Raw genomic sequence first — 24727 nt, 5'->3', positions numbered from 1 at the left:
CACTTGAACCTGGGAGGCAGAGTTGCAGTGAGCCGAGGTCACACCACTATACTCCAGCTTGGGCGACAGAGTGATATTCTGTCTCAACAAAAACAAACAAACAAAAAAACTTCTTGCAAATGTTGGGCTGCCTTCCACAGCATCCTCAGTTCTAACTGAAGTTGTCTGGCAGGACCTAACAGTGTACACCCTGCCAAATGGGGAGACCTCAGCAAGGTCACTCCCTGTCCTACATTGAAAAGGCATTTGCAACTCCCAAGACTGATGAAAGGATGAAATTTATCCTTTCATTTTTCTGAGGTTTACCATAACACCTTAGAGCTCTCGGAGGTATACAAATGGAGCAGATTTCTCAGATACACACATGTCCTGAGTACATCCTAAAGTCTAACATCACTGGAGGTTGAATCCATAAAGAATCCCTAAAAACCTGAAGTGCCCCCCCCCCACTTTTTTTTTTAACTATTAATACAATGACTCACCAAAATGGTGATTCCAAGATGGGAAATTCATTTAGCAAAGCCTTCCAAGAAGTTTTTTTCTTTCCCTCTCTCTCTCTCTCTGTTTTGGAGACAGAGTCTCGATTTGTCACCCAGGCTGGAGTGCAGTGGTGCAATCTCAGCTCACTGCAACCTCCACCTTCCAGGTTCAAACAATTCTTGTTCCTCGGTCTCCCAGGTAGCTGGGATTACAGACATGCACCACGACACCCGGCTACTTTTTGTATTTTTAATAGAGGTGGGGTTTCACCATGTTGGCCAGGCTGGTCTTGAACTCCCGGCCTAAAGTGATCCGCCCACTTTAGCCTCCCAAAGTGCTGGGATTACAGGCATGAGTCACTGCACCAGGCCCTAAGAGGTTTTCGTCTGCTCCACCCCTGCCCCTAATGGAGTTATTAAACATTACTCAATAAATTATCCAATTGCTCCTGGAAAGATACACATGGCACAGTTAAAGGCACTGCTAAGTGTAAGACCAGTTCCCAGAATGTCAGTGAGGTTACAGGATGAAGTCTACAAAACAGCCAGACCATCAGGGAAAGAAAGAAATTGCTAAGAGACTGAGCAGTCGACCCTCTGCAATACCCGCAATCTCTCAATGGCTAACAGTGTTACCTTTCCCGCGAGTCTGCATCCTTTCGGCCACATTGTGGTAGAAATCCTGAGCACACTCTGACTGTTCTTCAATGCTCAGATCCTGAAACAGAGAGACAAAGAGGCCACTTGTAGCTGAACAAAGTGCAGAAGCACAGCTCTACATTCTAAGAACTTTCCAGAAGCCACTCCTTGTACTGGTAGTAAGCCTAAAAGTACTCACAGGTTATATTAATCCTGCAGGAGAGTAAATCCTATCCATTAATATTATTTCCAATATCCACTGTTGCCAGACTTTTCCTTAGTTCAGCTAAAGATGGGGTCCTTGTCTGTCTCACGGCCACAAAAATTTAGGCTCACAGACAGTTTGAATGGTGAGTAAGACAGGGTTTTATTAGATGAAAAGGAAGAAAAGGGGGAATCAGAGACTCTCACAAGGCCAGAATCCCTGCTAGAGTGCTTCCTGCCAGCAGCTAAAATCCCAGGCTCCACACAGAAAGAAGAGGCGCCAGGCTCCTCCCCGCTACAAATGGTGCAAACTTCCCAAAGCTCCACCCCGGGGGGCAGGCCGGCTGGAGTTTTTCCGGGGACCCCTTCCCACCTAGCAGTCTCACCATGACCATCTCATTCTTTTTTCTTTTTCTTTTTTTTTTTTTTGAGACGGAGTCTTGCTCTGTCACCCAGGCTGGAGTGCAGTGGCCGGATCTCAGCTCACTGCAAGCTCCTCCTCTCGGGTTCACGCCATTCTCCTGCCTCAGCCTCCCGAGTAGCTGGGACTACAGGCGCCCGCCACCTCGCCCGGCTAGTTTTTTGTATTTTTTAGTAGAGACGGGGTTTCACCGTGTTAACCAGGATGGTCTCGATCTCCTGACCTCGTGATCCGCCCGTCTCGGCCTCCCAAAGTGCTGGGATTACAGGCTTGAGCCACCGCGCCTGGCCTTCTTTTTTCTATATCTACATAGTCTTAAATAGATTTAATGCATGTTTTGATAATTTACATATTTTATGGACATTTCTCTTTAACCCACTGAATCATTTTTGGTGGCTTTATAACATTCCATCATATTAACTGACTTATTTGACTCTTCTCTACCACTGTGCATTTGAGTTGCTTCCCCTCTTTCACTGTTGTGCATCGTAGCTATAAATAATTTTGTAAGGACTATCTTCTTTTGGGTTACTTCTCTGTGATACATTTCCAAAAGTGGCATTAACCACTTAATAAGAATAAATAACGTTATAACTCTAAGCATCTATTGCTACTCATACTCCTCAGAAACTCAGTGCACACTGTCATTAACCACGTGTATGTGCTTATTTCCCTATGGCCCTTACAACATTGGGTCTGATAATTTTCATTTGGTTTTACTGATTTTATAGGTGTAATATATGTATGTTTCTCACTTTCTACCAAAGAGAATTTAAAGTCTATTTAAAAGATATATGCAGTTCAGCACAAGAGACTAGAAAATAAAAAGAATAACAAATAACTGTAATCCCAGTGCTCTGGGAGGCTGAGGCTAGAGATCGATTGAGCCTACAAGCTCGAGACCAGCCTGGGCAACATAGTGAGACCCCATCTCAGAAAAGAAAAGAAAAGTTAAAAATTTTTAACAACAACAAGTTAAAAAAAAAAAAAAAGCAAATTAAACACGGAGAGAGACGGAAAGCAGAGCCACAGATGACAAGACAGAAATGTTTTCCTGGAAGATGTCTAAATTAGTCAAGAGTCAGCCCATACACATCTGTTTCTAACTAAACTTTTTAGCAGTCATCATTAAGGTGAAAACAGTTACATAATTCAGGGTTCAAAAGACGAAAGCAAACCAATCCTTCAGGTGAAATTCTGACATCAAAATCAAAAATTTCTCCCAAGGGTTCTCACAAGGATGTCACGGTAGAAGAGCATGAATAAGGCCAAGAACAAACCCCCTGGACCGGCTGTCACAGACTTCATCTACATAGGCCATTGACATCACACGCCAAGGGCCGATACATCCTGTGGAAGCCTGCAACAGTCTGACGGTCTGGCTTAAGTCTAAAAGAATGGCAGGATTCTCAGGGTCACGGGCAGTCACCTCGTTCCCTCAGTGAAAAAGGCCAAAAGCACTCACGGCACTTTGTGATCACCGTGACTGCAGCCCTCGTTACTGTCAACTGCTTACCCATATCCATGCCATTTGTTGAATTAAAACTGATCCCTCATCTATAAAAGCCTAGGAACTACCTTTAGTAAAGTTCAGATATTTCACTATATTAAGCTCTTATTTATATTCATGACTTCCCACTGTTTTATTTTTTATTGCACAGATTTTTTTTTAAAGTTAATACTATTAAGCCTTTTATCTGGTCATTAAAAACAATTCTTTTGGCCAGGCGCAGTGGCTCACGCCTGTAATCCCAGCACTTTGGGAGGCCGAGGCGGGTGGATCACCTGAGGTCAGGAGTTCGAGACCAGCCTGGCCAAAATGGCAAAACCCCGTCTCTACTAATAATACAAAAATTAGCTGGACATGCTAGTACACACCTGTAATCCCAGCTACTCAGAAGGCTAAGGCAGGAGAATTGCTTGAACCCTGGAAGCGGAGGCTGCAATGAGCCGAGATCACACCATTGCACTCCAGCCTGGGTGACAGAGTGAGATTCTGACTCAAGACAAACAAAGAAATTCTTTTTTTTTTTTTTTTAAGTTTTAAATTTTATTCCTCTTTTTACTTAATTTTTTAACACATATAGAGACAAGGTCTCACTGTGTTGCCCAGGCTGGTCTTAAACTCCTGGGTTCAAGTGATCCTCTGGCCTTGACCTCCCAAAGTGCTGGGATTACAGGTGTGAGCCACTGCGCCCGGGGAAAACAATTTTTTGATAGTTCAATTTTAGCTCCTCTTTACAGCTGAAATACATATCCTATCTACTTTCTTTTTTTTTTTTTTCCGAGATGGAGTCTTGCTCTCTTGCCCAGGCTGGAATGCAGTGGCGTGATCTCACTGCAACCTCTGTGTCCTGGGTTCAAGCGATTCTCCTGCCTCAGCCTCCGAAGTAGCTGGGATTACGGGCATGCACCGCCACACCCAGCTAATTTTTGTTGTTGTTTTTTTCTTTTTTTTTGAGACGGAGTCTCGCTCTGTCACCCAGGCTGGAGTGCAGTGGCCGGATCTCAGCTCACTGCAAGCTCCGCCTCCCGGGTTCATGCCATTCTCCGGCCTCAGCCTCCTGAGTAGCTGGGACTACAGGCGCCCACCACCTCGCCCGGCTAGTTTTTTGCATTTTAGTAGAGACAGGGTTTCACCGTGTTAGCCAGGATGGTCTCGATCTCCTGACCTCGTGATCCACCCGTCTCGGCCTCCCAAAGTGCTGGGATTACAGGCTTGAGCCACCGCGCCCGGCCTTCTTTTTTTTTTTTTTTGAGACAGTCTCACTCTGTCACCCAGGCTGGAGTGCAATGGTGGGAACTCCGCTCACTGCAATCTCCGCCTCCTGGTTCAAGTGATTTTCCTGCCTCAGCCTCCCGAGTAGCTAGGATTACTGGCACCGGCCACCATGCCCAGCTAATTTTTGTATTTTTAGTAGAGACAGAGTTTCACCATGTTGGCTAGGCTGGTCTTGAACTCCTGGTCTCAAGTGATCCAGCTGCCTCGGCCTCCCAAAGTGCTGGTATTATAGGCATGAGCTACCATATCAAGCTCATATCCCAATTTACTTTCTTCTCAATACTTTCACGGTTAGCTCTTTGATTTGGCTGAAATGTAAGGTGCATGGTATGAAACACAGAACTAAAATAAACTTTATACAAGCCTATCTGTCATCAGCAGCAGTTAGTAAAGCATGACCTTATTCCCTCTTGTCCTCCCAGTTGTCATATAACTTGCTCCTGAGAAATGAAATCTATTTTTGAAATCTCTGGTTTATTTCACTGTTCTATATTTTCATTTTTTACCTAAATCTTATCTAGGTGTGACGACTTTCATTTTAGAACATATTTAAAAGTCTGCTGGATTTAGAAGCCTCCCTGCTTCACAAATTCCTACTTTTTACCCACACACAAAAAAATCATATGGTATATGTGTTTTCCTGTTTTTCTAGAATAATGAAACATTGTAATTTAAATGATATTTTAAGTGTTTATACTGACCTGCAAAGTTTGTCCTTTTTTTTTTTTTTTTTTTTTTGAGACGGAGTCCCGATCTGTCACCCAGGCTGGAGTGCAGTGGCGTGATCTTGACCCACTGAAATCTCCGCCTCCCAGGTTCAAGCAATTCTCCTGTCTCAGCCTCCTCAGTAGCTGGGACTACAGGTGTGCGCCACCATACCCGGCTAATTTTTTTATTTTTAGTAGACATGGGGTTTCGCAAAGTTGTCTAGGCTGGTCTTGAACTCCTGACCTCAAGTGATCCACCCGCCTTGGCCTCCCAAAGCGCTGGGATCACAGGCGTAAGCCACCACACCCGGCCACCATCAAACTGTCTTTTAATTCTTTGAATGAACTTCTAAGTTGCCACATTAAATTCTCAATATTTAACATTCTTTATTGCTGTTGTCTTTTAAAATTACTTTTTTTTTGAGATGGAGTCTCACTCAGTCACCCGGGCTGGAGTGCAGGGGCGCCATCTCGGCTCACTGCAACCTCCACCTCCCAGGTTCAAGCAATTCTCCCGCCTTAGCCTCCTGTGTGGCTGGGATTACAGTCGCCTGTCACTACGTCCAGCTAATTTTTTGTATTTTTCATAGTAGATAAGGGGTTTCACCATGTTGGACAGGCCGGTCTTGAACTCCTGACCTTGTGATTTGCCTGCCCTGGCCTCCCAAAGTGCTGGGATTACTGGCGTTAAGTCACAGCACCCAGCCTAAAATTACTATTTAAAAAAAAATGCTAGGCTGTTTTTTTAATCACTAGTATGTACACTGTAAGTAAATTCTGTGGACTTATCTTGCCATGTTGCTGTATCTGTGCTTCTATTACTGTTCTATTTTCCCTTGAATTTTCTTTTTTTTCTTTTTTCTTTTTTTAAATCTTTTAACAAATGGTTTATTGATACTGTTATAATGCATGACAAAATATTAGTATCTAATTCTAGACTTCATGGCCACCCCACAGGATGAATCTTTTTTTTTTTTTTTTTTGAGACGGAGTCTCGCTCTGTGGCCCAGGCTGGAGTGCAGTGGCCGGATCTCAGCTCACTGCAAGCTCCACCTCCCGGGTTTACGCCATTCTCCTGCCTCAGCCTCCGGAGTAGCTGGGACTACAGGCGCCCGCCACCTCGCCTGGCTAGTTTTTTGTATTTTTTAGTAAAGACGGGGTTTCACCATGTTAGCCACGATGGTCTCGATCTCCTGACCTCGTGATCCGCCCGTCTTGGCCTCCCAAAGTGCTGGGATTACAGGCTTGAGCCACCGTGCCCGGCCCACAGGATGAATCTTTGGAACAGAAAAAAAAAAATAAAGATTTTGTTTTCCCATAATCATAAAGTTATTATACTCAGTCCAGGCACAGCTAGTACAACATTCTGCTCAACCCCACAGGCTCCACTCCCTTTACCACCTATTTATAATGTGTTTGGGTCACTCATAGGAGTGAAACACTGTCAGCATCAATAGTTAGTAGCACTTTCAAAATACATTTTGTTGTACTGAATAGAAACCGTAAGTATTCAATTAGTCCAGTAATTCCAAATGGTCTTATTACTTCTATACATAAGATATGATCTTACAACATTTATGTAGCTAAATACTTATACTTCCCATGCTTTTTGAGGATTCCCAAAAGACTTTAGGGGGTTCCCAAGACTTTTAGGGGGTTAAATTTTTTTCACAATAAAAGAAAGGAACAGTGTCAATCCATGAGAGTCAGACCAGCAGTTTAATAAGATCCTCTTCATAGCTCAGTTCCCGGTGCATACAGAAATTCAATACAGCCCCATCACTCTCAGTTCTTAGAAGAATTTGAGAAGGATAAGAGCAGTAACTATCAGTTTTGTTTAACAGCCTAAAAGTGAAAACAGATGTCAAAAAAAAAAAAAAAAAAAAAAAAACAGCCAAATTCTTTCATCCCAGGATGTCTGAAGAGGAGAGACTCTATGGAGTGTGGATACAGAAAAGGAGTTATTCCCACCAGAAAAAATTGAACTGTGGACACAGTCACTCAAGACCAGAGAAACCACCACTGTGAGTAAGTAGCTTCAATTTCACTGTTACCGGGGGGGACACACCAGAAAGCCTGGGACAAAGCCTGGGCTAGAGCCCTTAGGATTCATTCTCAGGCTTCCTGGTGCTGTGGTTCAACAGCCTTTGTGGGGATGGAAAGAACCAGATACTATCACCATCACGTGTAAAAAAGAATACCACAGCAATAGCTGTCAAAAACCAGCTGGAGCTGAAGTTACACACCATTTGAAATCCACACTGTACTTGCTTTCTTGTTGAAGGGCTTGAGACGTGTGCAGAGACACCTTAAACATGTGTAGGTGACCTTCCTTTTGAAAGGCAGAGGAGGGCCTCTTGTGAACTCTTTCTACTCATTTGTTTTCCTATCAGTTCACCATTTCAACTAGAAAAGATGCTGTAAGCTACCTCAGCTGGCTTCTAATTTGGACACAGCACCAATACTACACACACAACTGAATGAATGACCACATCTTCCTGGTTCTTCCATTGGGCAGGGTCAATATGCTTCTTTTGGACTGAAAAGGTGTGATCTTGTTCGAGAAAAGTGTGTAAATGTAGGGCCAGATTTTGTTTGTCTCCGTTCCGGAAAATTGGTGGAGCACTCCTCGGCTCTTGTATAATTCCATGACTGGCTTTGCCACGACTTTGTACTGTCTTAGCTTGGCAGCAACTGCTTCGGGTTTATCATCCTCCTGCTGGACTAATGGCTCACCAGTGACATCATCAATACCATGTACATGAGGTGGATTGAAGTCCAGGTTATATACCCTTCCGCTAGGAGGGTGAATTCAATGGCGGCTGAGACGATCTTTAAGTGTTTCAAATGGAATGTTCAAACTGATCACTAGATCCACTTCACAGATTTTGTCCAGGGCTTCGGCTTGTCCTAATGTCCTAGGAAAACCATCAAGGAGCCAGTGCTGGCCACGCCTGTTCTCCAACTCAGACATCATTAGGCGTGTGATCACATGGTCTGGAACCAAAAGACTTCTCTCTATATACTGCTATGCCGTCTCACCAACTTCGGTGTTGGCCTTGATGTTCTCCCCCAAGAAGTGGCTGCTGGAGAGATGCTGGAGGCCAAAGTTCTGGGCGATCCTCTGGCACACGGTGCCCTTGCCCGAGCCGGGTGGCCCGAGGATGACCGCGCGCAGGAGTTTGGAAGCCACTGTCTTCGCGAGGACGGGGGCAGCCAAACGCGCAGCCCTGACCACGGCCCTGGAGGGGGCCCTGGGAATTTTGTTTCTCGGCCCCCTACCTCTGGCACCCTCCACTCGCACTGGGACTCGCCGGCTCCCCTTGGATATTCTTAGTAAGATGTTTTCCTGAACTTCCTAAAAATTACATTTGTATTCATTCTAAAAGCACTCATTACTCATTACACGATGAGTAGAACTCAAGTCACTGTACCAATTCTATAAAAAAGTCAAGAAAATGCTCAGATGGCTTTCAATTTACATGGGAAGACTGAATGCAATAATTATAATATTCTGTAATTACAAACAAGAAGGACAAAGTACCGTGCGGCACACTGTAAGTGTCACTTTTTCTTACTGGAGCTGTCTCCTTCTCTAGATTGGTACGGTGGTAGCAGCAGTAAGTGTGCTTATTTTATACTAACGCCTGTGGTGAGATGGTGGTGACCAGATCTTTCTAGCGATGCTCGCGAGAAAAGTTGTTACCTTCCTGCTCTGAGGTGTGAACCCAAGTAGATCCAGTACTGCTCTATGAGAAAAGTCCTGATGCTACCCACCCTACCCCAGAGTTGACTGTGAAAGCAGGATGGGCCTCGATCTGAGCATGCTCCGTAGGTCAAATGCGTGGGTTTTTATTACCACCACCCCACACCTCTATTTCCAGTTCTCCAAGGAGACTTCCATCTAGCCCTCACCTATGAATTGATGAAATATATTTACATGATACATTCTCTAAGTTATATCTCTGTACTAAATTAGATCACCAGACAAATATATCCATGGACTATACTTTAGGTTTGCTGGAGATATTCTTTCAGAGAACTAGTTTTAGTTTTCAGCCTGGACTTTCTGTTTTTTTGAATCTTTTTAGACAAAAGTCTTGCTGTGTTGCCCAAGCTGGAGTGCAGAGGTGCCATCTCGGCTCACTGCAACCTCTGCTTCCCAGGTTCAAGTGCTTCAGCCTCCCTTGTAGCTGGGATTAAAAGCAAGTGCCATCACACCAGATAATTTTTCTATTTTTAGTAGAGACAGGGTTTTGCCATGTTGAACAGGCTGGTCTCAAACTCCTGGCCTCAAGTCACCTGCCTGCCTTAGCCTCCCAAAGTGCTGGGATTATAGGCATAAGCCACTGCACCCAGCCTATGCCTGGACTTCTATGTAGGTAATCGCAGTAGTAGCTACGTGAAGAATATGCCCATAAGAACATGTTTTTAACTCCAAGTACCATCAAATTATGACCCTATTCTCTCACTGTTATTTTAAATTAATTTTGTAAACCTCAAATCCTTTCAATAAGCAGAACGGGTCTATATAACAAAACGACTACCATTATGGAATGTAAGATTTTTTTTTTTCTTGAGATGGAGTTTCACTCTTGTCACCCAGGTGAAATCACCCATCTTGTCACCACCCATCACGCAATGGCGCGATCTTGGCTCAATGCAATCTCTACCTCCTGGGTTCAAGCAATTCTCCTGTCTTGGCCTCCCAAGTAGCTGGGATTACGCCCAGCTTGTTTTTGTATTTTTGGTAGAGACAGGGTTTCATCGTATTGGCCAGGCTGGTCTCGAACTCCTGACCTCAGGTGATCTGCCCACCTCGGCCTCCCAAAGTGCTGAGATTATAAATGTGAGATACCGCGACCAGCCAAGATGAGTTTTGTTTTTTTTTTTTAAACTATTAAACCCTCAAGTCTAACTTTATTATGGGGGACAACATTTTAACTGATATTTGAATTTTCCTTTATGGCGCTATAATTTAACTTGTTATTGTTTTATTATTTTTTCAGAAATTGCATTTGACTACATTGCCTAGGATGGAGTGTAGTAGCTATTCACAGATGTAATTGTAGCTCACTGCAGCCTCACATTCCTAGGCTCAAGCAATCCTCCTGTCTCCCTCCTGAGTAGGGGGGACAGCAGGTACACACTGCGGTGCCCAAATCTATCCTTCTAGTTCATGTATTTTCTGCAAAAGCTTATCCATTCATTTAATCTTCTTAGGTAGTTTACACATGGTTTTACACCTTTCATTTGCACCAAATTTTAGCACTTAGAACAAACCATATTCATTCTTGTGATTATTATTACAGGTCTGAGCATTCCTAACCCAAAAATCAAAAATCTGAAATGCTCTAAAATCCCAAATTTTTCAGTGGCGACATGACACCACAAGTGGGAAATTCCACATCTGGCCTCATGTGACGGGCCGCAGTCAAAAAGCAGCCAAAACTGTTTCATGCACAAAACTGCTTAAAATGTGGTATATAATATTACCTTCAGGCTACGTATGTAAGGTATATACACAACAAATGAATTCTGTCTTTGGACTTGGGTCCCAGTCCCAAGTTATCTTATATAGGTGTAAATATTCCAAAATCTGGGAAAACCCCAAATCTGAAACACTTCTGGTCCCAAGGCTTTCGGATAAGGGATGCTCAGCCTGTAGTGCTCACTTCCAACTAGAAACTCTCTGAGTTCCTTTTAGAGACCCGAGCGGCCTGTCTTACTGGTGTCAAGGGATCATGTTCTCCTCAGTTCCACACAACCCCTACAATTTTACAGTACAATGCAGAAAACTCCTTTTCTATTTCCACTGCAGTTTATGCTCCAGTAGAGTATTTATTTCATAATGTAAAAGAACTCCCCTGCCACTCTGTCTCTCGTCCCGCTTTCCATTCTTGTAGGACTTACACTATGTTACAGATCTGCTTATTGTCCATTTCCCCCACTAAACTCCACAAGGGCACCGTCACCACCATATCCTCACGCCTAGAACAGGGCCAGGCACATGGTTAGTGTTCAGTATGGGTTGACTGAATGAATGTGGCCATTTATTACCATTCCTCCCTTTATAAGATGGTGAAGACAATTCTCCATAGATCTCTTTCTACCCATCTGTGAGCAAAGACAATGATTGCCTTTGTTTTGCAACATCTTTTCAAGGATTTCTGTATAGCAAACAGCTTTAGGAGACAGAGATAGTACCTCCTTCAAGAGAAAAGGCTAGACTGCTTACTGTCTAATAAGGATCCCTAAGTCCAAGGTTCCTCTCCTCTAATACAACTCACTGCATGCACAGGCTTTCCCTGGTCTTCTCTGCATTATCCCATAGCAACAGATACTCAGGGGTAAGCACAAATGCAAATACTCTGGCTACTGCTGCTTCTGTAAGAAACTGGCCTTGTCTCTGACCCAGGAGACTCGTGTCTTCGGCCAGTATCTGTGAAACCATGGGAGGTTAATTTGTTAGCCTGCAAATAAGGTAACTCTCAGGCCCCTCACAGTGTTTGCCAAAGGGGCAAAATGAGAGGTTTGTGCTGGTAAGTCCTTTTAGGCTCAACAGAACTCCAAAAGGTTTGTCATAGTCTTCCAAGAAAAAAAGATAGTAGAGCAGTGAGCAAATCCTTTTCCTCAAGTACTCTCTAATCATTGTATGGGATCATCTTTTCTATAACAGCTTTTTTTTTTGTTTTTGAGATGGAGTCTCACTCTGTCGCCAGGCTGCAGTGCAGTGGCGCGATCTCAACTCACTGCAACCTATACTTCCCAGGTTCAAGCAATTCTCCTGCCTCAGCCTCCCGAGTAGCTGGGACTACAAGCATGTGCCACCACGCCAATTTTTGTATTTCTAATAGAGATGGGGTTTCACCATCTTGGCCAGGTTGGTCTTGAACTCCTGACCTCGTGATCCATCCGCCTCGGCCTCCTAAAAGTGCTGGGATTACAGGCGTGAGCCACCGCACCTGGCATCTTTTCTACAACATCTGAGTAAAGTTGTCATTTTATTTTATTTTTCTAAAATAAAGTTTTACTTTGTGATTAAGACATTGACAAGTGGGTGTCTATCTTTGAATATTATGCTGAGAGGCACTCTATACACTTTCTTAACGGTCTGGCTGAGATCTTTGTTTCCACTTCCAGTTTTGAAAACCTTTGACTACTTTCCTTGACCATGTTTTCTGTGTATTTCATCTGGAACTTCTGTCATTACAATGTGAATCGTCACAGTCTATTTTCTGGGTTCATTAAGTTTTGTCTGTACTGCTGTTAACTGCTTAACCTATTTAGGTTTTAGCTTTGATGTCCATATTTTTTTGTATTATCAATTTGTGCTACCTTCAATAATTTTTTAAAGGAAAAGAAACATGAGGGCTTTAATCCTCTTTAAAAATGAAACACACATTTAAAGAGTGCCAAGGATGCAGCCCTCATATTCTGAGAAAGTCCATCTCACCAGGGAATATATCTTGAGGTCATTAGTAACTAGTAGAACACAGATTTAAACATTTCCACATTTAGATGAAGAAAACAGGGCAAAACTAACTGATTTTCTCAAATTCAATTACTGGCAAAATAAAGGTGGTGGGAACCATTAAGGTACATATGCTCATTTTGCACCTCCAAAAACAAACAAAAAAGCCAGAAATCTGTCATTTTTAGCAGCTAGACAGTGTCTAAGGAACTCACATGTTCTTCATAAAGGTCATCATAAAATTATTTTTAGCACAAGAAATGTTTCGACCCTAGCCTTCCCTTTATTGAATGAAATGTTTAGTGGGCTAAGAAATCCAGTAACTCCCATGCTACGAGCTGCACAAGAGAGACACAGTGCAGACGGGAGTGTCCAGATTGCCAAAAAGTAGAATTCCCAGACATTTTGTTCATTTAAAATACTTTGATGTCACTAGAGTCTGAGCAGATACAGTGTGATTAATGAAACTCTAGATAACCTGTAGTGTCCTATTGGCCTTTTTTTACTAAGTGGAATGATTAAACATGTGGTACTAAAAATCAAAGGACACTCCTGAATACGAGTTCATTAATGTAACTGTGAGATCAGCTTACTGGGCTGTTTACCCACTGGTTACTTCTGCTTTCCAAGAGCCTTGGGGAAAGTAAAAAGTATTCATAGATGAGAAAAGATGAACCAGCTTTTCATGAATTATGGAAAGAGATTTAAGGAAAAAAAAATCTTGTAAGAGGCAGCTAAGCCTTCTTCACCACACCAACAAGGGCGGGTCTCAGGAGCTGCCCATGCAGCTTGAACCTCACTTTACTAACCAGAACCACTGGGCTCAGCTCTTTCCCCTAAACCAGCATGTGGAACAAGACCTCATGCTAGATCTTCCTGTGATTCGTAAGTGTGACGGTTGGGTTTTCACGCTGGGTTTTCATGTGTGAGATATGCCTCCCTCAAACCTTGTTACAACACCGGCACATTGCCTGTCGGATGTGAACAAAGATGAAAAAAAGACCGCATGCTCATAAGGGTGGAACTTGGCACTGACAGGGTTCGGCTTGGCAGTGCTTGCTGAACACTTCCAGAATCTGGACTTCACTCATTGTGAGAGTCTCACAGAGGTTCTTCAGGTGAGGGTTATTGTCTTTAATTTCTTCTTCTGGAACACACAGTGTTGCCTTCTCCAAAACTTCTGCCACCTCTAACGAGTCCTTGCAGAAGCCCTGAATGCTATACATATTTGCCGCCTCCACCAATTTTTGGCTGCTCTGCTGCGAGCCCTCAGTATCTGCCAATGCTTGCTTATCTTCTTCCACAGCCTCCTTCAGCTGCTCTTCCAACTTGACTTCTTCCATGAGTATCTTGTCTGTAGAGGGAGTATCTGTCCCCCATTTGGTTTGGATCCACGTCCTCTTCCAAGTGCTGGCAACTGTTCTTTTGTTTTGTAGTTGTGTGCAGAACTGAGAAGGTCTGGAGACACTGCCAACACCGGGAGACTGCGTGGCACCAGCCTCACGCATGGAGCCACCATGGCTGCCCCGGGATGATGATATAAGTTTCCCCTTGCCTATCAGTACGTGCTTCTATGAAACATTTTAAATTATTTTTATTAATTCAACACAATTATCAAATACATCTTGTATCTACTTTTGTTCCTCATGACATAGATTCAGAGAGCTCAGAGCTATTTCCACTGCCTCACTTCTCATCCTCGGTGCTTCTAATTTTAAAATTGGGTCCTGGGTTGCTACCCCTACTGAAGTTCTCACAATAATTAAAGCCTATTTGCTGGCTAAAGGTTCTTTATTTTGGGTACATACTTCTGTTCTTCTAACAGTAATTACATGGCAGGGCAAACTACTCCTTGATTAAACTTATACTTTAGAATAGCAGAGTCATTTTAAGGTATAGGAGGACACTTATCTTTCTACCTATTCTGGAAAAGAACATGGGAATTAAGATATAGCCATGTCTTAAACTGTGTATTTTTTTGTCCTCATTCAGGTACAAAGCTTTAAGTCCATATAATATAATTAGTATCAGAATTTTTTTTTTTTTTTTTTTTTTTTTTTGAGACAGAGTGTTTTGCTCCTGTTGCCCAGGCTGGAGTGCAATGGCGCGACCTTGGCTAAGTGCAACCTTCACCTCCCAGGTTCAAGTGATTCTCCTGCCTCAGCCACCCTAGCAGCTGGGATTACAGGCACCCACCACCACGCCCAGCTAATTTTTGTATTTTTAGGAGAGACGGGGTTTCACTATGCTGGCGAAGCTGGTCTCGAACTCCTGAGCTCAGGCGATCCACCCAGCTTGGCCTCCCAAAGTGCTAGGATTACAGGCGTGAGCCACTGTGCCCGGCTCAGTATCAGATTTTTATAGAAGGACTGGCTAGAAGAATAACAGTGAAACAAGCAAAAGGTGTTATGTTGTGCTTAACTGCTTCCTTAGAAAAAACAGCTTATCGGCCAGGCGCGGTGGCTCACGCCTGTAATCCCAGCACTTTGGGAGCCCAAGGCGGGAGGATCACGAGGTCAGGAGATAGGGACCATCCTGGCTAACACAGTGAAAGCCGTCTCCACTAAAAATACAAAAAACTAGCTGTGCGTGGTGGTGGGCACCTGTAGTCCCAGCTACTCAGGAGTCTAAGGCAGGAGAATGGCGTGAACCCAGGAGGCGGAGTTTGCAGTGAGCTAAGATTGCGCCACTGCACTCCAGCCTGGGTGACAGAGTGAAACTCTGTCTCAAAAAAAAAAAAAAAAAAAAAAAAAAGAGCTTATCAGAATGACTATTAAGAAGTCTTATTGTAGAAACTGAATTGATTGCCATGAATGGAGTATTAAGGGATTAATACAAATTAAAAAAATAAAAATAACTGAATTGAGAAACCCAAAAAATGAGGGGTGTTTTTTGTTTGTTTGTTTTTGAGATGGAGTCTTGTTCTGTTGCCCAGGCTGGAGTGCAGTTGCATGATCGGCTCACTGCAACCTCCACTTTTCGGGATCCAGTGATTCTTCTGCCTCAGCCTCCTGAGTAGCTGGAACTACAGGTGAGCACCACCCTGCCCAGCTAATTTTTGTATTTTTAGTAGAGACAGGGTTTTACCACATTGGCCAGGCTGGTCTTGAAATCCTGACCTCATGATCCACCCACCTCGGCCTCCCAAAGTGCTGAGATTACAGGTGTGAGCAACCGCGTCTGGCCCCGAGTTTATTAAAAAGCATTAATGCAATATCCAACAAATTAAAGGGTAGGTACTTTGAGGAAGTAGAGCCTGCCCCCTTTAAAAGTAGGACAAGCTACACTTTCAGAATAGGGAAAAAATGTATCTGAGGGATTTACTAACACTTAGCAAGGGCAGGATTTAAATAGGTTGAGCAGCAAAAGAGTTTTTCTAGAAGTTTTATTTACTTTTATTTAATTGCTGTCTAAAGATATCTTAAAGTGAGCGTTTTCATATAAATAATTTACAGAAAAAAGTTCGTTACAAAGCCACAGATCTCATTCAGTTAGGTAATATGGTTTTCTAGTTATTATGGGAAAGGTTAACACTTAACTGGGTCTCTATAATGCTATAAAATTACCCTCACCAAATGAAGCTCTGTACAGATGACAAAGAGAATGTATACCTCTTCATAAGTGACCATATATACTCCTGAATCCTCCTGAATCCATAATCATTCTCAGACCTGTGTGAAGCTTGGTTCTTAAGGTGAGATTCTTAAATTCAAGTTAGGCCAGGCATTGTGGCTCAATCCTGTAATCCCAACATGCTGGCAGGCCAAGGTGAGGCTAGGAGATTATGTGAGGCTACAAGTTCATGACCAGCCTGGCCAACAGAGTAACACCCCGTATCTACTAAACATACAAAAAATTAGCTGGGCATGATGGTGCACACCTGTAACCCCAGTTATTCAGGAGGCTGAGGCATAAAAATTGCTTGAACCTGGGAGGCAGAGGCTGCGGTGAGCCGAGATCATGCCACTGCATTACAGCATATGCAACAGAGCAAGACTCCATTAAAAAAAACAAAAAAACAATCAGGTCAGGCATGGTGGCTCATTTCTGTAATCCCAGGATTTTGGGAGGCTGAGGCGGGCAGACCACTTGAGGTCAGGAGTTCAACACTAGCTTGGCTAACATGGTGAAATCCTGTCTCTACAAAAAAAAAAAAAAAAAAATTATCTAGGCATGGTGGCACATGCATGCATAATCCCAGCTACTTGGGAGGCTGAGGGAGGACAATCACTGGAACCTGGAAGGTAAAGGTTGCAGTGAGTAGAGATCACACCACTGCACTCCAGCCTTGCCAACAGAGCAAGACTCCTATCTCAAAAAGAAATAATAATAATTCAAGTTATGTTGTACAGATTAGGTTTTAAAAATTAAGCTTTATTAATTTGGCTCAGCAATTTAAATTCTTGCTCTGATGACTTGTAAGAACAGAAAAGTAGCTGATGACAACTGCATTTTCAACATAAAAGGATTCCGTGTTAATGACATAGCTGCCTGTCTAATTTGCAATGGAAATATCTTGTTTTAAAGAATGTATAGAGGTACTATAAAAGTATACATGTTTTAACATTAAGTAGCTAGTAAGACTAACAAGAAAGAAAAAAGAGCAAAATAAACAAGCTTCAGAAAAGTATTAGCAAACAACAGTATTTGCTGAATAGCACTGGGCACCGTGGCTCATACCTGTAATCCCAGCTCTTTGGGAGGACAAGTTGGGAGGGTCACCTAAGGTCAGGAGTTCAACACCAACCTGGGCAACATAGGGAAACCCCGTCTCTACAAAAAATAAAAAACTCAGCCAGACATGGTGGTGTTCGCCGACAGTCCCAGGGAGACTAAGGCAGGATGATCACTTCAGTCTGGGAGGTCAAGTCTGCAGTGAGCAGTGACTGCACCATTGGGCTCCACTCTAGGTGCAAATACAAAATAAATACAAACCTCCACGCTGCTTCAAAAAAAGAAAGGAAGGAAGGAAAGGAAAGAAAGAAAGAGAGATGTGTTGCATAGTAAAGCATTACACGTCAATACTGCAGTGGGTATGAAAATTATGTAGGTGCTGAAATTTAAATTCTAAAAACAAAAAAAATCTAAGTGTAGACAGATAAAGTGTTTGATAAAGATAAAATGGCTTAAAAATTTTAATGCAGTTCAGAAAAGATGTAATTTTCTAGACTTGACCCATATGCTGAAAAGACTGCTCACTGCTGGCATATACTGGGATTGGAGAAAACAGAAATGATGTGGGAAAAGATGTGGGCAACAGCAGATCACTCTTCTGGATCTCAGAAATTTTAGAAAGAATAATACCGTGGGATGCAGTAGGAACAATTATCCGTTTATGGCAAGGCCGCCAGGGCAGTTTTTAAACAGGTAAGAATGAATTCTCATATTGCATAGGCCCTTAGGATACCATCTGGAAAGTTTAGTTGGTGGTAATAACATTAATTTAAAGATTTTGAGCAGTTTTGATAAATTGAGTACAAAGGCTATTTTATACTACCACATTCTTCACAATGTCAGAGGAACTGTCCCAAGAAATTTATATGATTACTGATCTGAAGTTAGTTAGGTTAGTTCAGGTGTAAAGAATGTTTATTTACTTATTTGTTTTTTTTTTTTTTTGAGATGGAGTCTTGCTCAGTTGCCCAGGCTGGAGTGCAGTGGCCGGATCTCAGCTCGCTGCAAGCTCCGCCTCCCGGGTTTACGTCATTCTCCTGCCTTAGCCTCCCGAGTAGCTGGGACTACAGGGGCCCGCCACCTCGCCCGGCTAGTTTTTTTATATTTTTTAGTAGAGATGGGGTTTCACCATGTTAGCCAGGATGGTCTCGATCTCCCGACCTCGTGATCCGCCCGTCTCGGCCTCCCAAAGTGCTGGGATTACAGGCTTGAGCCACCATGCCCCGCCTTATTTACTTATTTGAAAGGACATTAACTTGTGGCCAAAGGCCAAAAGGGCTTCTCTAGGGACATTCAGTTTAAAAAACATCTCTTTCATATGCAGTATGTGCAGACTTCACACTAAAGATACCTGAGATACATGCATAGGACTTGGCCACCTAACCATGAAACACATAGTATAGAAATGGAAAATAGGTGGCTTAGTGGCTCTTAAAACAGGAGGAATCTGAGGCCATATCCAGGTCTCTGATATAAACTAGTGATGCCTTACAAATAAATATGGTGATATTTGTACCAGTTAATTACCTCTTTACTTTAGTATACTCATTTAGAAGTCTACTAAATTATCATAGAATAAGAACATATCACACTTCTAAGGAAAAGAGAAACAACAAATCTGAGTTGTGCAATTTTCTAAAACATATTATGATACAGCATATATGCTATAAGTACTACAGTATACATATGCTAATTTAATATAGCTATCTCATCAACATTTCATGTGGGCTCAAGAAAAAAATAAATACAAAACCTCAGTTTTTAGTTCTGATAAAAATGAAAGATAGTGTCACATGAACTCTGAATTTTTCCATATTAAGGATATCTATCTGGCCGGGCGCGGTGGCTCACACCTGTAATCCCAGCACTTTGGGAGGCCAAGGCAGGCGGATCATAAGGTCAGGAGATCAAGACCATCCTGGCTAACACGGCGAAACCCTGTCTCTACTAAAAGTACAAAAAATTAGCCAGGCGTGGTGGCGGGCGCCTGTAGTCCCAGCTACTTGGGAGGCTGAGGCAGGAGAATGGCGTGAACCCAGAGGCACAGCTTGCAGTGAGCCGAGATCGCGCCATTGCTCTAGCCTGGGCAACAGAGCGAGACTCCGTCTCAAAAAAAAAAAAAAAAAAAAAGGATCTCTATCATGGTTCCTAACTTAAGAAAAAAAAAAAAGATCAATGAAAGCTTACTTGTTTTAACTCTAAATGTTTTACTCTAGAGAGAAAAAATACCTAAAGAAAGAGAGCTACTTACTTACACAGTCTAATTACATTTCTGAAGGGTGAGAAAGCCAGATTTTCTCCTTTACAAGCTGAATTCAATATCTAAAAACTATTTTGACACAGGTCTACTGCTTATTAGCCTAGTGATTGCTGACCCCAGCTAGAATATAGCTGAACAGTTAAACACTCTGCTGCTTTTCTAATTTCCTTTTTCTAAGACTTCCTTAGAAAGAACTTTTGGAGCTAATTCTGAGCTTAATGGTTATAGAATGTTACAACAGAATTAATCCCTATTTACAAAATGAATTCCTTTACAGGCAGTCTTATGAATTACTGCCACTGAAATTATGGGTAAAAGTAACAGGTGTGAAAGTCACAAGTTCTGCTTGACATTGGCAAAATCTAGCTGTGTAACCTGGACAGGTCACTTATCCTCTTTGGCTCTCAACTTCCTCATCTATAAAACAAAGGGACTGAAACTCCATAGCTGCTAAAGTTCCTTTCATTGTCTAAATTCTATCTGTCCTTTCTCTAACTGAATGAGAAAAATTCTAAATCAAAATACAAAAAACAAAACAGAATTCAACAACAACCACCACCCTTAAAATTACTGCAACAACCGTTAAACTGACGATGGTTGCACAGAGTTAAAGGTCGTCTATGGCGGTTTATACCGTTTACAAGGTTACAAGTCAAAAAGGCCTGTTACTAAAGCACATCATTCAAGTGGCTTCAAGGTCAGATTTCCACACAAAGATGATCCAAACACCACTGAGTTGCAGTGGAAAAGTACTAGCCTGAGAGTCGGGTTTTGGCTTGATTCAGAGGCTTTTCTTAGGTAAGTAATTTAACATCTCTTGGTCTTGATTTTCTCAGGTATAAAATGACAACGTTACACTATATTATCTCTAAGACCTTTCCTCAAACCAAAACTCTGTGTTTCTACGTGGTTATTCCCAACCTACCCTTTTGTAATGCATTCCTTCCAAAAACAGCTTGGTCTGTTTATAGATTTCTTGGCCTGTCTTGTGGAAGGTCTTGAGAAATTCTATGAACTCCTTAGACACTCTATCCGTTTCAATGCTGGTTTGCCGGTTTATGGAAGGACTGGGAGCTTTTGCTTCCTGAATTTCTGCTGGGAAAATTAAACATAGTAAGTTTCATGACATAAAAGATCCATGCATGGAATTACTTTAAGTATGTAACTTAAGGTTATTTAAATTATGTTTCATCAAAGTTAAACTTGAATTTAAATCATTTTATGTTTGAATGGTTGGACAACTTTCCTTAAAGTAAACTAAATCTGTTTTACAAGTAGGAAGTATGAGTAGACAAAACTACATTATCTAAAAGATATTCCTACTGAAATAAAAGTTGTTCTATTAGCATTTTCTTTGCCAAAATATATCATGCTTTGATCTATATATTCAATCATGAACACTGAAATGGCACCACTAGGCTTCTCAAAGACTGCTTGAGTTTATAAAACTAGTCAACAAATAGAAAACAATCAATAGAAGCACTGAAATGTCAGATGACTTATAAATGTTAGACAACCTTTCCAAATCCCATTTTACTTGACAAAAAGCAAAGGTTAATGTGTTTATGTGGAGACTCACAATAATTTACCCACCATTTCATTGGTGAGTCATACTGATCAAAGTGAAAGAATGCATCCAAAGTGTTAATAGCATGATGAACACGACAAAACACACGATGAAGAGACAAGGGAAACATGCACCACACTATCTGATCAGCTGGGCAGACAACTCTTTCCCCTCTTCAAATAAACACACTGAAAGGAAAATGGGACATTTACACAAGAGAGATAAGGATGTTGTAACAGGCAGTATGTGCTTTTAGAAAGTATGAACTACCACTTGGTCTCTGATCACATTCTAAACCTCCTGATTTTGAACTATGCTCTCTAATGTTTATAAGGAATTTAAGTTTCCCATATCCCAATGATTTCCTAAAAAGAAAAATAATTTTTTTAAATAGTACGTTTTATTTTGAGACAAAGTCTTGCTTTGCCACCCAGGCTGGAGTGCAGTGGCATGATCTCAGCTCACTGCAACCTCCACCTCCCAGGTTCAAGCGATTCTCCTACCGAGCTACTCAGTCTCCGAGTAGCTGCTCTCTCTACAAAAAGTAAGAACATTAGCCAGGCATGGTAGTGCATACCTATAGTGCCAGCTATTTGGGGGGGCTGAAGCAGGAGGATCGCTCGAGCCCAGGAGTTTGACACTGCAGTGAGTTATGAGATCGCCCTACTGCACTCCAGCCTGGGCGACAGAATGAGACCTTGTCTTTTCAAAAAAAAAAAAAAAAAAAAGTAAGGTATGTACACTGTGCTATGTTTTATGTAAAATGGGGTAGTGGGATAAGAATATATGTGTTTATAACTCAGAATAAAAGCACAAAAGGATACACAAGAAAGTAATAACAAAAGTTGTCTGAAAGTGGGAGAAACAAAGCAGTGTTGCTTAGGAACTAGATGGGCAAGAGACAAACTAGAAACAAAACTTCTGACCATACCTGTTAGCGCCATTTGGATATACTACCTATTTTTTAAGCACATAAATAAATCATGTACAATCTAATTCAAAACAAAAAAGGGAACATCTTTTCTAAAGTATTGTTTATCTCAATTGAAAACCAAAGATTGTGCTGACATCGGTATGATTAGAAAAAAATTCTTTAGTGTTTGGAAGTGAATCCTTCTCTGATAATTCCGCTTCTAGTCATGATGGAAAACTCTGATTGCATCAGGTTTACCCTACTATCTTAACAATTGGAAGGTCAGACAAATATATGAACAAAAGGTTTTCAGACACTAGATGACAGGCAAACAGCAGATTAACTCCTGAAAGAAGGAAAACAAACATAGTCTGTCCTAGAGTGTCCCAGCTCACTGCTGGGAGAGTTTTAAAGTCTTGGCACAGGGAGAGGCCACTCAAACAGAGCATAGCTGACTTGCTGAATTGAGGAGACAGCATTTGGAGTTCTGGGAGGCCAATGTGACCAGAATTTGCAAGGCAAAATATCATGCAAATGCTATGGAGGGGAGAGGACTACACAGAAAAAGCTCCAGGTAACTGCAGAGGGTTCCCTTGAGTGTGGCTGAGTACTGCACATGCGTATGAGGAAATTACCCAAGATGAGAGAAAGAACCACCAAGTAACATGTAGAACCACAGCACAAAGGACGGGAGGAAGAAATATAAGAATCCTGTTTCGGCCGGGCGCGGTGGCTCAAGCCTGTAATCCCAGCACTTTGGGAGGCCGAGACGGGTGGATCACGAGGTCAGGAGATCGAGACCATCCTGGTGAACATGGTGAAACCCCGTCTCTACTAAAAAATACAAAAAACTAGCCGGGCTAGGTGGCGGCGCCTGTAGTCCCAGCTACTCGGGAGGCTGAGGCAGGAGAATGGCGGGAACCCGGGAGGCAGAGCTTGCAGTGAGCTGAGATCCGGCCACTGCAACTCCAGCCCGGGAGACAGAGCGAGACTCCGTCTCAAAAAAAAAAAAAAAAAAAAAGAATCCTGTTTAGGGAGGGGAACATCATACACTGGGGCCTGCTGGGTGGTGGGGGACAAGCGGAGGGATAACATTAGGAGAAATACCTAATGTAGGTGACAGGTTGATGGGTGCAGCAAACCACCAGGGCATGCATATACCTATGTAACAAAACTACACATTCTGCACGTGTAACCCAGAACTTAAAAGTATAATAAAAATAAATAATAAATTACATGTAAAAAATTCCATTTAAGATTCTTTTCTGTAAAGTGGTATAATACTATTGTTTTAAATTTTTTTCTTTTTTCTGTAAAGTGGTATAATATTACTTGAAGGTAGATGATAAGTTAAAGATGTATTCTGTAAACCCCAGAACAACCAGTAACAAAAACAAAACAAAGAGGTATAGCTAACAAGCTGATAGTGGAGATAAAGGTGTGGTCATAAAGAAGGCAAGAAAAGAGGAGAAAAGGAACTAAGACAAGATGAGATAAACACAAAGAGCAAGATGGCAGGGGTAAACTTTCCCTTATCGAAAATCACATTAAATGTATGTGCTATAAACAGTCTGATTAAATGTCAGAGATTATCAGATTAGATTAAAAAACAAGACCCCACTTCATGTTGTCTGTAAGAAATTAACTTTAAATATAAAGATACAAACATGTTAAAAACTAATGAAAGGAAAAGGATACTCTGAAACAATGAAAAAGAGCTTAAGTGGTTACACCAATGTTAGACAAAGTAAACTTAAGAACATGGACCATATTGGCCGGGCACAGTGGCTCAAGCCTGTAATCCCAGCACTTTGGGAGGCCAAGGCAGGCAGATCACAAGGTCAGGAGATCGAGACCATCCTGGCTAACATGGTGAAACCCCGTCTCTACTAAAAATACAAAAAATTAGCCGGGCATGGTGGCGGGCGCCTTCAGTCCCAGCTACTCGGGAGGCTGAGGCAGGAGAATGGCATGAACCCGCGAGGCGGAGCTTGCAGTGAGCTGAGATCTTGCCACTGCACTCCAGCCTCGGCAACAAAGCAAGACTCCGTCTCAAAAAAAAAAAAGAACATGGACCATATTACCAAGAACAAAAGGGCATCTCATCATAAAAAAGGGGTTCATTTTTCCAGAAGACACAGCAATCCTAAATATGTATATACTAATAACACTGCTTCAAAACACAAAAAACAAAATCTGACAGAACTGAAAGGAGAAACAAATTTGGACATTTCAATATTCCTCACTTAGTAATTGACAGAAAGGTGATTTTTAAAAAGTCACTAAAGACAGAAGACTTGAGAAATGCAATGCTATCAACCAATTTGACCTATCTGACTCTGACAGAACACTCAACCCAATAAAAACATAATACATATTCCATCTGACAAAATAATAATGGTAGTAACTTACATATAGATAATGTCTATTAAGCACTAAGTACTTTTACAATGCTATTTTGTATAATCCTCACAAGTCTATCGGGTTATACACTTATGATATTTACAAATGAGGAAGCTGAGGCTTGAATATGTTAAGTAACTTGAGTAACATTGCAGTCACTTATACAGTAAAGACTGGAATTTGAACCCAGCTCTGTGCGCTTAA

At 42.0% G+C, this 24727-nt stretch overlaps 2 protein-coding genes and 2 pseudogenes across 4 annotated transcripts in view; 1 reads left to right on the top strand and 3 right to left on the bottom strand.

Annotated features, from left to right (window-relative positions):
* LOC105466392 (RAB guanine nucleotide exchange factor 1) overlaps nt 1–24727 on the bottom strand; it is an 82294-nt gene that overhangs the window by 16433 nt on the left and 41134 nt on the right. For 2 of the 3 annotated variants that reach the window (XM_071095303.1, XM_071095304.1), the window contains exons 4-5: nt 20566–20735; nt 1116–1197 (exon numbers count right to left, since the gene is read on the bottom strand). In XM_071095303.1, coding sequence (XP_070951404.1) covers nt 1116–1197; nt 20566–20735 — 252 coding nt within the window. The remainder of the gene's footprint in view (nt 1–1115; nt 1198–20565; nt 20736–24727) is intronic. The other variant, XM_071095302.1, reaches the window with a different exon arrangement.
* On the bottom strand, nt 1215–12827 carry LOC139362500 (adenylate kinase 4, mitochondrial pseudogene; annotated as a pseudogene).
* On the bottom strand, nt 8578–20557 carry LOC139362946 (GrpE like 1, mitochondrial). Its single transcript, XM_071095309.1, is given in 5 exon segments — nt 8578–13566; nt 13710–13758; nt 13760–14094; nt 14096–14152; nt 14154–20557. Coding segments are annotated over 5 exon segments (639 nt in total). The 5' UTR covers nt 14226–20557; the 3' UTR covers nt 8578–13440.
* LOC112423970 (small nucleolar RNA U13) lies at nt 13577–13687 on the top strand (annotated as a pseudogene).

Source organism: Macaca nemestrina, chromosome 4 (genome assembly GCF_043159975.1).
Source record: "Macaca nemestrina isolate mMacNem1 chromosome 4, mMacNem.hap1, whole genome shotgun sequence".
In the NCBI taxonomy this organism is placed as follows: domain Eukaryota; kingdom Metazoa; phylum Chordata; class Mammalia; order Primates; family Cercopithecidae; genus Macaca; species Macaca nemestrina.
Note: the sequence above shows the minus strand (reverse complement) of the source record. Positions and strands in the feature narration are given on the sequence as shown.